The sequence below is a fragment of the Convolutriloba macropyga genome, chromosome 11, assembly GCF_964194025.1.
Source record: "Convolutriloba macropyga chromosome 11, txConMacr16.3, whole genome shotgun sequence".
Lineage (NCBI taxonomy): Eukaryota > Metazoa > Xenacoelomorpha > Acoela > Convolutidae > Convolutriloba > Convolutriloba macropyga.
Window position 1 is genome coordinate 51195610 of NC_134478.1, and position 13285 is coordinate 51208894.

The following is a 13285-nucleotide window of genomic DNA, read 5'->3' on the forward strand; positions in this document are numbered from 1 at the left end:
TACCAGATTTTTTTTCATGTTCTTTTTTAATCTGTTTTTTTTTAAAAATATTTAGTAATTCAATCCACTAAAAATTTCAATCCAAAGGAAAATGCCTACGACTCAATTCAAGTTTTGTTTCGAGTCAATCCGGAGTCTTCTGGATCTGTTTTTTTAATTTAGGGATAGAGGGAAAAACCGGAAGCCAAGGAAGAGAATAACGCTCAAAGCTAACTCAAAGCTAATTTTAGCTAACAATTTCGATCAGCAGGGAAAAGAGAAAAGAGAGCGTGGTTGATTTAATATCTTTTGAAACAGAGCAAAACATCGGTGTGCAAAAATTATAGCTAAGCGAGAGGTTTTTTCACTTTCGTCTGTGTTGTCTTAGAGGTTATTGACGACAAAAGTGATATTTCAGTAGTTTGGATAACCTTTAGCTGTGTCTTGCTTATTAAGGGAGGAATTTAACGCTAATTTAAAAGTTTTTCAACTATTTTGGGAATTTTAGGTTATTTTAACGATTTAAGGTCCACTGTTTATTGCATTTATTAGTAAATAAATTGAAGCTTAATTCTCATAGGGATTTTTTTTAAAAATTACGGATGTTATCATTTTTTTCGGCTAATTATTCTTTTTCGAAATTTGACAAAATCGAAAATTTGCTACATTTTTTAAAAATTTGTTTGTTCTTTCCTAAAGAGATGTTTTTGAACTTAAATTTGCTTGCCTATTTTTGTTTGAGCAATTTTGTTGTCATGATTACTTGAAACGAAGGTTTTAATTGATGTACTTGTACTATATTGGAAAGGAATTGAATTTTCCTTATTTTTCAAGGCGAGTTAACATTTTGGCCAGTTTTTCTGTCGTTATTGGACATAATGTTGTTATTTTCTCTGTTTTGGTAAGTTTTGCCAGCAGATACTAGATTTTTGAAAGGCTAGTTTTTCCGGCAAAGATGATTTCGAGTCGTTTCCGGAATTCTTCCGGCTGTTTTTTGTTTTTGTTTTTGAAGAGTTTGAAGAAGGTTTCTGACCGTAGACAACGAAGCTATTTGTGAGTTTCCACAAAAAATCTTCTAAGTTCTTATGTAGTGTCACCACCCTATGTTCCGCGAGCGTAACTTAGATTGGTCGTTTCCGATCGGTCACCGAGTCACTTAGTATGGTAAGTACTGATAGTGATACTAGTAAGTGCTCGATCACCTACAAATGTCAAGTTTGATGGCATAGGCTTGTGAATAGGGTTTGTTTTAGCGCAAAAGGTTTATACTAGAATTTTTTGCGGATTGTTGAGTATAATAAGTTTCGCTAGAGCTGAAAAATTGTCTCCTTAAAAAGCCATACATGACTTTTAGGACACAGAATTAGGAAACTCCATTGAGAAACATTATAATCTTTGTCGTTTCTAATTTTGCAGTTTGAAGGAATCAATAATGGCATAAAATCAGGTTTTTTAAGCACATCGCATTATTCAATTTGAAGGTATTTTGAAAGAGATATCAGAAGACTTTCATTTTCACTGATTTAGGTAGATGGATGGAAAAGTATATAAAAAAGTATGAATATTGGATTAGGTGGAAAGCTCATATGACTAATGTTGGAGTTGCATATGACTGATTCAATGTTTGAAGAACCAATTTTTTGGGGTTTTATCAGACAGGAACGAAAAAATTACGTGAATTGCTGAAGGGAATAAAGGCTCACCGTTAAAATCTGTCGCGCTATCTTGAAACGTGGGAGCAAGCATGGCTTATCTGCAGAGAAGTATTTTGTGCTTAAATAAATAAGCAGTTCCAAGGCTTGAAATGTTGGTCCAGAAACCACCTTAGTTTAGGTTTCCGACACTTAAATAATTTTGCAAATCCGCAATTTTTGAAAAGTAACTTCAGCGCTTCAGATATAGGTCTCGCTTATTGTTAGAACATTTTTTTAAAAATGGGAGAATATATTTGCTGGGCTGTCTTTTCTTCAGTCGAATTTTTGCTTTTTGTGTAGGCATCGTAGTGAAAAAAAGACACCATTTTGTAGCCCTTGGGATCTAGTTTGATTTATATAAAAAAATTGTCAGAAACTTGAAAAGGGTGAACTCGAAGGGAAGAAATAAAACATCGCTGGTAGAAGGTGACAGATTGAAACTGAAGCTAAAAGCAAACGGTAAAAATTTTAGTATATTTAGTTGAATTAAATGGATTTTTGAGCAATTTTTTTAATCGGCCTAAAAATTAATGATTTATGAACTATAAGACCGAAAATTTCCAAAAATGTATATTTTCGAAATTTTGTTTGCAAAACATCTCTAAACGTCTCTCTCTCTCTCTCTCTGTTGTCTCTTGTTTAAAAACTTTTGTACGAACTATTTCTTCTCTTCATCAAAAGATTTTTGAAAAATTAAAGACTTCAGGCAATTTAAAGCTCTCAAACTAGCAAAAAGCAACTTTGAAAATGTTGGACTAAACGCAGAAAAATGCTTTCTTTTCTAAATTATGGTCATCTCATCGGAACTATCCATTTTAGTATTTTCAAAACCTTGGAGACGTAAAAAAAGGTTTCATGAAATGAACATCAATTCAACCACATTCGTTTCTGAAAGAAGAGGAAATCTTTTACCATTTTTATTTGTATTCTTTTGCAGTGTAAGAGCATGTAGTTCGAACTATGGCAGAATTAGGAAAAATTATATATTTGCTATTAATTTTTTAAAAAATTGATTCAAAACAAAAGTTGATGACACATGAGTTTTTAAGTCTCGTTGATGAGTTTTTAAAGTCTCGTTGATGACACATTAGATTTTTAATAATTGTCCTATTAAGCTCATAAGAAATCAAAATTGAAAAAATCCATTACAGACGTCAACATAGCCGGCCAATTGCCGAAAAATAACCGCCTGCCTGACGCACATTGGTAATGAAACAGAAAGAGAATAAGAGATAGAAATTGACAGAATTTTTCTAATTGTCCAGATGTTTTTATTTGGTCTTCAAATTCTGCATATTAAGTTAGATTGTTAGATTATACTTATTTGTTCCGACCCCACTTTTAGTGGGGGGAGGAACTATATACTCAACTGCGTTTTTTTGTGCAGTCAATTTTGGCCGATCGATATATTCATCGTAGAGAGCTGTGAGTGGTATCATTAGAAAGCCCGTTCAGCGTAGAATATGGAATTAAAAAGATTTTTTTGATTTCCGTTTTTTTCAGTGAGTTATCGAAGTTTAAACTTTGAGAAAAGTAGAGTGAATTCCGTTGTTTTTTTTTGTTCACATTTTGCGTAATTTTTGACCAAATTTTCGTTAATTTTGCTAAAAATTTGAAATTGTTAACGGTAATGTTATTGATCTTATCTTAAAAGATAGAGGGCGGTTGCTGAATTGTTCGATATGAGTTTTTTTGACTAAAATTTATGCAAAATTTTTCAAAAATTGGACTTCTTCGTCAAAAATGGGACCAAATATGCATTTTTAGCCCACTTTCACTGAATTTGCTTAAAGAGGACACCTTGAAACTGCCGTCATTTTCATTGCAAGCTTGAAAAGAGAGCTAGTTGCACTCCCGCTGGTTTTAAGAGTCTTCAGAAATTTTGTTTAAAAATTGATCTTTTTTGCAACCATTTGAACAATTGAATGTCTTTTTAGTCGCGCAGCAATGTCAGGGCTGATATTTATCTCACCATGGATCCATACGGTAAAAAATTTTAGATTTTAATGGGGCAAGGCCTTTTTTAAAAAAAAAGTTTTTCCACTTATAGTTTCTTGTGCATATTGCTGACAAGAATTTCAAATGAGGGCTCTTTTATTGACAGACACTATTTACAAAAAGTAAATACTAACGACCATATTTTACGGTTTCAGAGCAACGCTCGTGTTTTTTATGGCTCTGACCAATTGCTCTCGTAAAATTTTGTGGATTTCTTATGTTTTGCATTCAATTTTTTATACTGTTTGTAGTCCAATGACGTAGTCACCACAATCAGTGATCGGCTTATTAGGAGGTATATTCGAAGTATACAATGCCTTCAGTTATTACCTAATGACTTTGAATTCGTTTGTTTTAAGAAAATGTAGGCGAATTTTTGAACTTTGCCACCATTTTCTTATTTCTCTCAGCTTCGGCGTAGTCAATAAAAACCAGCATAAACCCATTTCTTGTTAGTCAATAAAATAATGTCTGTAACGGTTTTATATTTAAATAATGGATTCTTGGTTTTGACACTACGAGTTTCGATTTTTTAAAGCATAATTGCAGATTTTTTGTTCATTTTGTTTCGTTGTCGAGTTATCACATTATTGACAGATCCAATTGAAGATAAGTTTAGTGGGGAAAATGAACGGGGTGAAAGAAAGGCGTACCCGAATACGTTAATTGTTTTTATTGAATAGTTTGCGCTTTTGGGCTGAGACACTGTTCTCTTGCAAAATTTAGTGATCTTTTGCGTAAATATGTCTTTCTTTTGTTTGTTATACGACATATACCTGATATTGATAGCCCTTAATTGCTTTTCCAAGACATATAACAACCTATTTTAACCTTTCAGTATATAGCTATTTCTTTTAGTAACTTTCAAGCTAACTTTTTTAAAAGAGGCTTTTTCAACTGTTTCCTTTCTGCTTTGATTTTTGTCACCATGTAACTCAATCTCACTAATAAAAAGTCTCAATTACTTTTGTTGACTCAAACTTTATTTTCGCGGTTGATTATATGTTTTGACTGATTGCGTGGGCCATTTAGTTTCATAAGAAATTTTCGAGATTTCTCTACTGTTCCCTTTTTGGGTTTTTTGTTGTCATTTCTATGTAGTTCTTTTTATAGGGAAACCCCCATTTTTTTCAGATGAGAACCAAGTGATCTTTTAAAGCTCTTGATAACATCTTATAAATGTAGTACCTTGAACACTGTGGTTTAAAATTGTTTGTGATGTTTTGGCTTCTGCCTGTTTTTGTTATTTTGTCGTCTCGTTACTTAGTCTGATTAATGACAGGCCCAATTGGCTTTCTGAGGTGTTGCATCTTAATCGACCTCTTTTTGTTGAAATCTTATGTCTGTTACGACATTTGAGATAAAAAGTTTTTCAAATGTTTGAAAAGTATTTGCATTTTTGAGCTTCGCCATTTTTTTAAATTTTTTTGTCGATTTCTAGCTTAGCCTCTGTAAAGACAAGTCAGAACCCGTTTCCAGTGAGCTATAATTAAAATAATAATGGTTATAGTTTCAAACAATTGTTTCTCGGCTTTTACTGCGAAATTTCGGATTTTACTACTGTTACTACAAAATTTTATAACGTAATTGAGAATTTTATATATTTGTACATTTTAAAGGACTTTTGTTTTCTTTTAAAATTATTACGCTAATGGTAGGTCCCATTGGCTTTGAAATATTGCGAAATTGAATGTTTTCGTTGCTCTTAGTAACAAGTTTATGGTTTCAACCGTTGCAACGGTTTCACTGCCATTTCGTGCAAAGCTTAGTTTTGCCGGTATTTGTCCTTCTTTTTGTAGTTGTATGACGTACACTGGATAATGACAGGTCGCAATTGATTCATATGCAGGTATAAATGAAATTTTTGGTGACTTCACTTATTATCTAATGCTAATAATCATTTTTGAAATCAATTGTTCTCAAAAATAGAAACGTATTTCTGAACTTCGCACCTTTTTGCTATGTTTGTCGACCTGTTACCCAGTCGCATTGAGAACAGGTCCCATATCTTTTCTATTGAAGTAAAGGTTATTTTGTTTGGTTTGAGGTATTGTATTCCATTATGGTTTATTGAGCGATATATATGTTTTTGAAACTTTTCTATCGGTTCATCACTTGGTAGCCAATTAAGTCAAAAATGTGGATGAGTGGGGTCGGAACATTATGTGCGTACGCACATTACCGAGCCTCCTTGTTTAGCTTCTAAACTGAATGCTATAAAGCATAATAATAATAATACCAGCTAAAAATCACTTCGATGAACTTTGATCTAATGCACTATGACTTAATGACCGGGCTTCATCTATTAATCCCGTTTCTTTTGATTTTGCTCTTTTTACTTTGATTGTATGCACTGCATTACTTTATTCAATACATAAAAGAATTTAAATTCAGTTCAGTTGAAACTGTGAGTGAAGTAAGTCAGAAGTCACGAGTGAAAATCGTGACCTATGTAAAACAAAAAACGCGATCAAAAGGTAAAGCGACATAAAAAAGGAGAGCGCCCAAATAAAAGCCGTTGAATGGCTGACCGTGGCTATTAAAAAGTTACATTCCAATGTTTAATGTCAAAATTACAGTTACCACTACAATTGCCTTAAAAATTTTACGCCTATTTTAGAAAAAAACGACGAAGACCTAAATGAACAGTGACGAACCTTGAGTTTTGACCAGTTTAATTTTAAAAAATGTTTTTTATTGGGTTTTGTATTTGTTTGCTGATGTGTATTGTGTTGTTTGTGTGTGTATGGTTTTCTCCGTGTTTCAAATTGTACTACACTTATCTTTCTAGAATAATTAATCAGAACGAGCCGTCTTGTTATAGTTCCATTGAAGTTCAATACATTTTCTGAACTTCTAGTTTTGGTGTTCTGTGAAATCCTCTAATTTGCTGTTGTGCACTGTTAAACTAAACACAGAGCTCTAAGCAACCCAAAGAGTGAAGCTAAAATTCACTTAAAGGGCAAGTTAAAGAGTTGCTAAATTTAATTTTGTTTATAATGGAAAAATTCTGACAGATTCTGTTTCTAATTCAACTTTTTAGACCAGTTCTCGTAGAAATTTGACCACTTGTTCCAACCCCCAAATTTTTGTAAAGAACCTTATGCTAGCAGCATGGCCTTTTTTATTCAGCAATTTTGGCCAATTGGTTTTTAATGACTGATATCAAAGTGGTAGGTAGCATTGAAAAGCTCTTGAAAAACAATCAATCATTGATTTCAAGTTTTTTTTGGTTGCTCGAAGAAAAAACGAGGCTTGGATCTTTCTAAGTAATTATTACTTAAACAATCAATAGCCAAACAACGAACGGCCAAAATTATAGCAAGTGATTTGTTTTCAAGATATCTAAAAGCTCTTAATTCTCTAGTTTTTTGGAGAAAAGAATGCAGCAATCATTCTTATCTTGAAGCAGGATAACAAAGTATGAACTAAAATGCTGCATTAGAAGTAACAGACGTTGCGCGTATTACACGAAGCAGGCTGGGCCAAGTGAAAACAAATTCAAGAGACAAATTCCCCCATTGCTATACTCATTCATTAGTCAAATCTTTGCAAGTATTGAGAGTCTTGAATGCTCGATTTGTCACGTTGAGTATTTTGGCATTGGTTTTTTTTTGCCCTGACACTGGCTTAAACAGACTCGAACCTAGGTTAGATGTTCAATAGTAATATAATTCATTTAACGTTAGTCGGTTCATATGTTCTCGCGCTTTTTTAATTGAATTTTCCAGCTCAACCTTTACTAGGATGTTGGCAATTGAACTTGGCGGCGTGAGTCTATTAAGGCACTTAACTGAGTCTGTAAGTAAATTATTTATAATTTTTTGGTTGATAAGTCTTTCGAATTTATTTTTTAATGGCCACAGTTGCAACATACGGTAAGTTTTCTTTCGTTTATAGAGCTTTGATGGGAGATAAAGAAAGAGTTTCTGCTGACAATGATGCAAATTTGAAAATTAGGGATGCTATCGAGGCTCAATTAAACGATAACTCTTTGGTTCACGGGTCGCAATGTGAAAAAGTTCTGGTCTTGGTAGCAAATTACTTACACGATAAGTTACACCCTTCGTTGCAAAAACTGGAAGTTGAACAAAAATTGCGACAAGCTTGTGAAGAACAGCTCAGCGGTCTGAGTGAAAAGGTCAATGATCTAAAAGGCGAATATTCTAGAACTCTAAAGCTGAGAGAAGACGAGGTCGCGCAGTACGAAAAAGAGATTCAAACTTTGCTCGAAGGCAATAAACGAAAAGCTGATTTGTTAACGAAAGCGAGATCTGATTGGTCTAAACTACAAAATGCCCCCGAGCTGTTGCAGAAAAAGCGTGAACAGCTTGTTAATATGGAGAAAGTTTGTATGACCAAACATGTTCCGAAATCTTCACCTGATTTCATGAGGCGGGATCAAATTAAATCAATGTCAGTTGATCAACTGAAAATTGAAGTCACTAGAACGTGGAAGTTAATTACCCAGCAACAGAAGGTTTTAGAAAAGTTATTAGAACAACTCCATTGTAACTTAGATATAAACCAATCGGTTGTACATGACTGTAATGGCAATGTTGTTCAGGTGCCAAATTTTGATGGCTTTGTCAATGTTCCCGAGCTTCAAAAAACTACGCTGGGAAAACACGTCCAGAGCAAGTCAACTGTTGACGTTAATACGACTCAATGTCTTCTCGACGCATTGGCATCAATTGGAAAAATTTCAAAATTGGGCGAGTTGACCGTGAATAAAAAGAAAGTTAAAAAATCGAAATCGGCGCAAAAGTCATGTGACCAAAGTACACATCCGCAAAGTGAAGCAATGATGGATTTGAATGCTCGAATTGATAAGTTTGAAAAGATTGTGAAATCATTTGATGATGAGAAACTTAAAGAACTGAACGAAAAATTGTCTCAGAAAATAACAAGTCTGGAGGCGAAAGCACAAATGTTGAAATGATGCCTTGTTTTAATTTCAGATTGATTAGTTGATAATTATTGATTTGATTTATTTATAGTTTTTAATTGAAATTTTAACCAATCAGGTCATTTGACTGCCAGCTGAACATTGCTTTGAACCCTTTTCGTATATCAATTAGCTAATGAGCTCTGCTTCGTGATTAAAATTCGGGAAATTATATGTGAAAAATTAAGACGAGGAGTTTAAATTGTTTTCAATTTTTAGCGTTAAAAATAGTGCTTTTGTGTACTAATTTTGTTATTGTTGAAAACTTACAGAACTGAAGCTAAAGTTACTTGGGAAATTTGCTCAAAAAATACCCTGAGCTTTGATCGAAAACTACCGGAACAGTGTTTGACCAACAAATTTGTTGCATAAAAAAGCTGACTAAGAAAACATCTGTTTTTTTTGGAGAATTTTGTTGAATGTTTTAATAATTGCGAGTTCAAATAAGCTTTTTGAGTGTCTACCACAAAGTGCTGGGTTTAGTTTTTGCTTTTAAATGCGAATTTTGATTGACGCAATTTGAGATTTTTGGTTGTCAAAAGACATAGTTTCTGTCATTTTTTTTGTTCTATTCTTATAATAGAAATGTAGAGTAATGAGGTAGTATGAATTGTCGAAACAATTATTGCAAAAAAAATATTGAAGTGAGCAACCACAGTTTGATAGTAAACTTGACTTGGGTATCGTTTCTGTGCGTGTTACGAAGTAAATAAAACAACGAATTTTAGCCAATCAGATTCGAGTATTTCTAAACTTTAAAATAAGAATTAAATACGTTCTAATATACGTAGAATGTTCCGAAAAAGTTCATTTAACCTAATTCTAAGTAAATAGAACCATGATATGTATCGATTAAGCTGGTTTTCGGCTTAATATTTTTAGGTTTTCTAGACAATTGCCGATTGAATACGAACTGATTTTGACGTCAATGACATCAGACAAAAAACCTGTTAAATGAACAACAAAAAATCTTGCCGTCTAAGTTCCACTTGTTGCTTTGTACGTCTTAATGCTTACACTAATGCTTACACGTTGTTATGCTTTCTATATGTCGAAAAAAGTTGAATTGAATCGTCCGAACTACAGTTTTACTGAGTTTATATTGGTGCCGCGACCGTTTAACGAACACTGTTACCAATTGTTGTGTTAATCGTATCAAAACGTGCCACCAATCGAAATAAATAGGAATGTGTTTCTGTTTCGATTAATGGATCTCAATTTTAAATAAACCAATGTCATCATATTAGCAGTAAAGAGTATTGATTGCCATGTCCACATAGACACTTCAGATCAGACCAGTGTATACATTCGCTCAGATGAATTGTACTGAGTCTCTAACTGTGAGCTGATCTAGTGATTTTGAAATGGCGTGCCCGCAAGGAGGAGAGGGGCTGATAGAAGCTCCTAGATTGGGCTGTCATCTGGAGAAATCCGCAACGGTTGTACGACATCCCGGAATTGATAGGATCCTAGCCTATACGAACAAACATAGACAAACATGGACAAACGGACAAACATAGACGTGGGCAACTTACACTACACACAACCTTAACTCATGGACACCTTCAATGCGAGAAATAGAAAGCAATCACTAAGATTGTGGTGAAACGCTCCCAAAGGAATCGTCTGCAGCGAAACTCCGAAAAAACTGTAAGACAGAACCAAAACTCTATTTTTTTGCATTGAATTAATTAAAGACTAATTTAGACGGCAAGAAACCCAACCCCTTATTTTCATTTTACATGGAGAGATAAACAATTCTTTGTAGAAATTATTGATAAGGAGCCCCCACTAACATAATTTTTGAGACGAAAAACATCGATTTTGAAAATTTTTGGTCGAATTGTCGAAAGTTTGTAAAAAGTGATCAAGTCGGTTCGTATATCAAAAAAATACCTCTGATATAGAGAAAATAGGGAAAACATTATACTAAATTCTTCAATTTTGAAAATTTTTGGTCAATTTTGAGGCAATTCTAAAAATTTTAGAAAATCAATACCGAATATTGATAAACCGTATTTTCTAGCATAAAGTTGTCCAGTTTAGTGGATTACCGTTCCGTTTTCAAGAAATCGCAAAAAATTGACCAAAAATAGAGAAAATTTGGACAACAGCAGAAATTTTGACAAAGTTGTCAAAATCAATTTTCCAGCAAGAAGGTTCGTAAATTGAGTGAAACTCAATTAACAAGAAAAAGTTGTGAAAATTTTCACAACCTCCGGCCTACAAAAAAAAAAATCGGATTCCCATAATTTTTCTCGTCGATCGTTTATGAACCGTTTTGCCCGCGTCCTTTTCGTCCTTTCGCTTTTTAGTTTTCCGTGTTCCGTTTTTTCAATAACGTCGCTCTCCCAACACTCCGCTTTTCGTTTTCTTCCGCTTTTTTCCGGATTTCAATTTAGTATATCATATGTGATGAAGTTTGTTGTTATTTTTGCTGTAGTATGTTGAGTATGCTAGTATGCTGGTTTGTTGTTTAGGTCTTATAGCTTTCTAGGGTGTGACTTAAGTTTATTCTCGAGTTACGGCTGGATTGCCCTTTGACTTTTCAACTTTACTAATTTACTAGCCTTTCTGTTGAAGTATATTTATTTTGCTGCTTTATGTTTGTGTGTACCTGTATGATTGCTAGTTGGGTTGGTCTTGTTGCCTTCCAGGGTGTGACTTAAGTTTATTCTCGAGTTACGGCTGGGTTGTTTCTTGACTTTTCCAACTATCTTAGTCTACAAATACACTATTGTAATTTATTCAATTTTGCTGTAGTTTGTTTAATACCGTTAGTATGCTGATTGTTTGTTTTGGTTTGGGTTTTGCTAGGATGTGACTTAAGTTTATTCTGGCTAGTTAATTTCTCGACCTTTTCATTCTTTTAGTGTACTACTGCATTGCCGTAAATTAGTTTGTCGTTAAATTTGTCGTTATAAACCAATTATGAACTATTTTAGAGTTTCTTGCAGTAGTTTCTCTCCTTCTTCCTGGGATGTGACTTAAGTTTGTTCTGGAGTTACGGCTAGGTTGTTTGCTTGAGTTTTTGCTGTGGTCTGCTAACATAGTTCTATCCAACCTCAATTCCCGCCCGTTCTCTCCCACCGTCCCGTTTCGTTGCGTAGCACGTTTTCCACCCGCTTTCCCGCACGTCCCGTTTCCGTTCCGTCGCGCACTGCTCGCTCGACCTCTCGTCTGTCCCGTTTCCGTCGCGTCGCGCGTTGCTCGCTCGACTTCCCGTCCGTAACGTCTCCGTTTCGTCGCGCGTTGCTCGCTCGACTTCCCGCGTGTCCTTTGTCTCCCTCTGCGTTGAGCGCATAGCGTTCAGCGCTCCACTTTTGTTTTTGTCTGGCACTGGGTGCTCGACGACATTTCCTGCTCTTTGGGCGGTTTGGTTTACAGACTGTCTACAGTGTGCTGTGTTTGGTGTCTTTTGCGTTGGGTTCGTTTTGCGTGTATTAGGTTTGTTTGGAGTGTGCATATAAAATATAACCGTGTGCAGTGGTAGGATTGCTGGTCTTTGGAAATAATAACATCATGATGTCTAATAGTCTTGATCAAAAAGTCAAAAAGTTGTACGCTGCCAGGTCAAAGCGTGAGGCCGAACTGCATGCTATACATGAAGATATTCTTCATTGTATAAATAGTCAAAGTAGGCGAGTGAAAGTTGAACGCCTAGTAACAAAATGCAACGAAGCATTTATGACTGTTGTAGACAAAAATGAGGACCTGATTGCATTTGCTGGAAAAACGGAGGATCCAAGTGCACTTGTTCCTTCATTAGAGTCTTACTTGGAGGCAATGACAACTAAGAACGACAAGATCCTCGCTTCAGCACGAAACTACATCAACTCTGCTGATGATAAAGTGAGTGAGTTTCAGGAACCGAGGGCTTCCATTCGTTCTAGACTTCCCTCATTGATGACCTCGTCAAAAACATCTAGTCAGCGTAAACATGATTACGTAATTGCCAAAATGAAGCGCGAAGAAATTGAAAAACAGAATGAGGCAGCCATTCGCCTTGCTAAACAGAAAAAGCAAATGGAATTAGATGAACTGGAGGAAAGCAACAGGAAACGGTTGGCAGAGGCAACTCTGCAAGAATTTGAACTGCTGGACGCCGTTTCCAAAGGTAGCCACTCTGAAACAACTGCAAGTGCTAGGAGCTCAATGAGAAGTGAAAAGGCTGTCCAGGATTGGATCAACACCTCACTTGCTTTAAGTTTTAATAACAACGAGAACACTGGTGAACCAGAGATTACGAAAGACCCTCCAGAATGCCCTAGCCATAATAACGGCGAAGCAGTGGATGATCACGACACTGACATTTCAAGGCATTCGATTCCAAAAAATTGTCGAGGCAATTACTTTTTAAGCGTTGAGACCTTACAGCAACTCGATCCATATTATACGCCACCTGAAAATTTTTTGGCTGCTGCTAACACACAGGCGTTGTACCAGGCGCACCTAAGGGCGCAAATGGATCAAACAGGCCAGCAAGGCGTGGCGCTTCCAACCATAACTAACCAAGGAACCGCGGATAGTCAGCCACCTTCTGTACACGCCCCAGGGGCTTCTTCACCGCCCATTCAACAGCCCATTCCACCACAGACGTTCGCACCACAAGAAAATCAAAATAATGCATCCGAGTTTTTTCCACACGCACAATCCAGGGGACCTG

General features: G+C 35.4%; 1 protein-coding gene across 1 annotated transcript; it reads left to right on the forward strand.

The window, feature by feature from the left end:
• Nucleotides 1–7573: 7573 nt before the first annotated feature.
• LOC142349234 (uncharacterized) lies at nucleotides 7574–8707 on the forward strand. The gene has a single exon (XM_075400659.1). The coding sequence runs from the start codon at nucleotides 7579–7581 to the stop codon at nucleotides 8611–8613; it is 1035 nt and encodes a 344-aa protein (XP_075256774.1). The 5' UTR covers nucleotides 7574–7578; the 3' UTR covers nucleotides 8614–8707.
• The last annotated feature ends 4578 nt before the right edge of the window (nucleotides 8708–13285 follow it).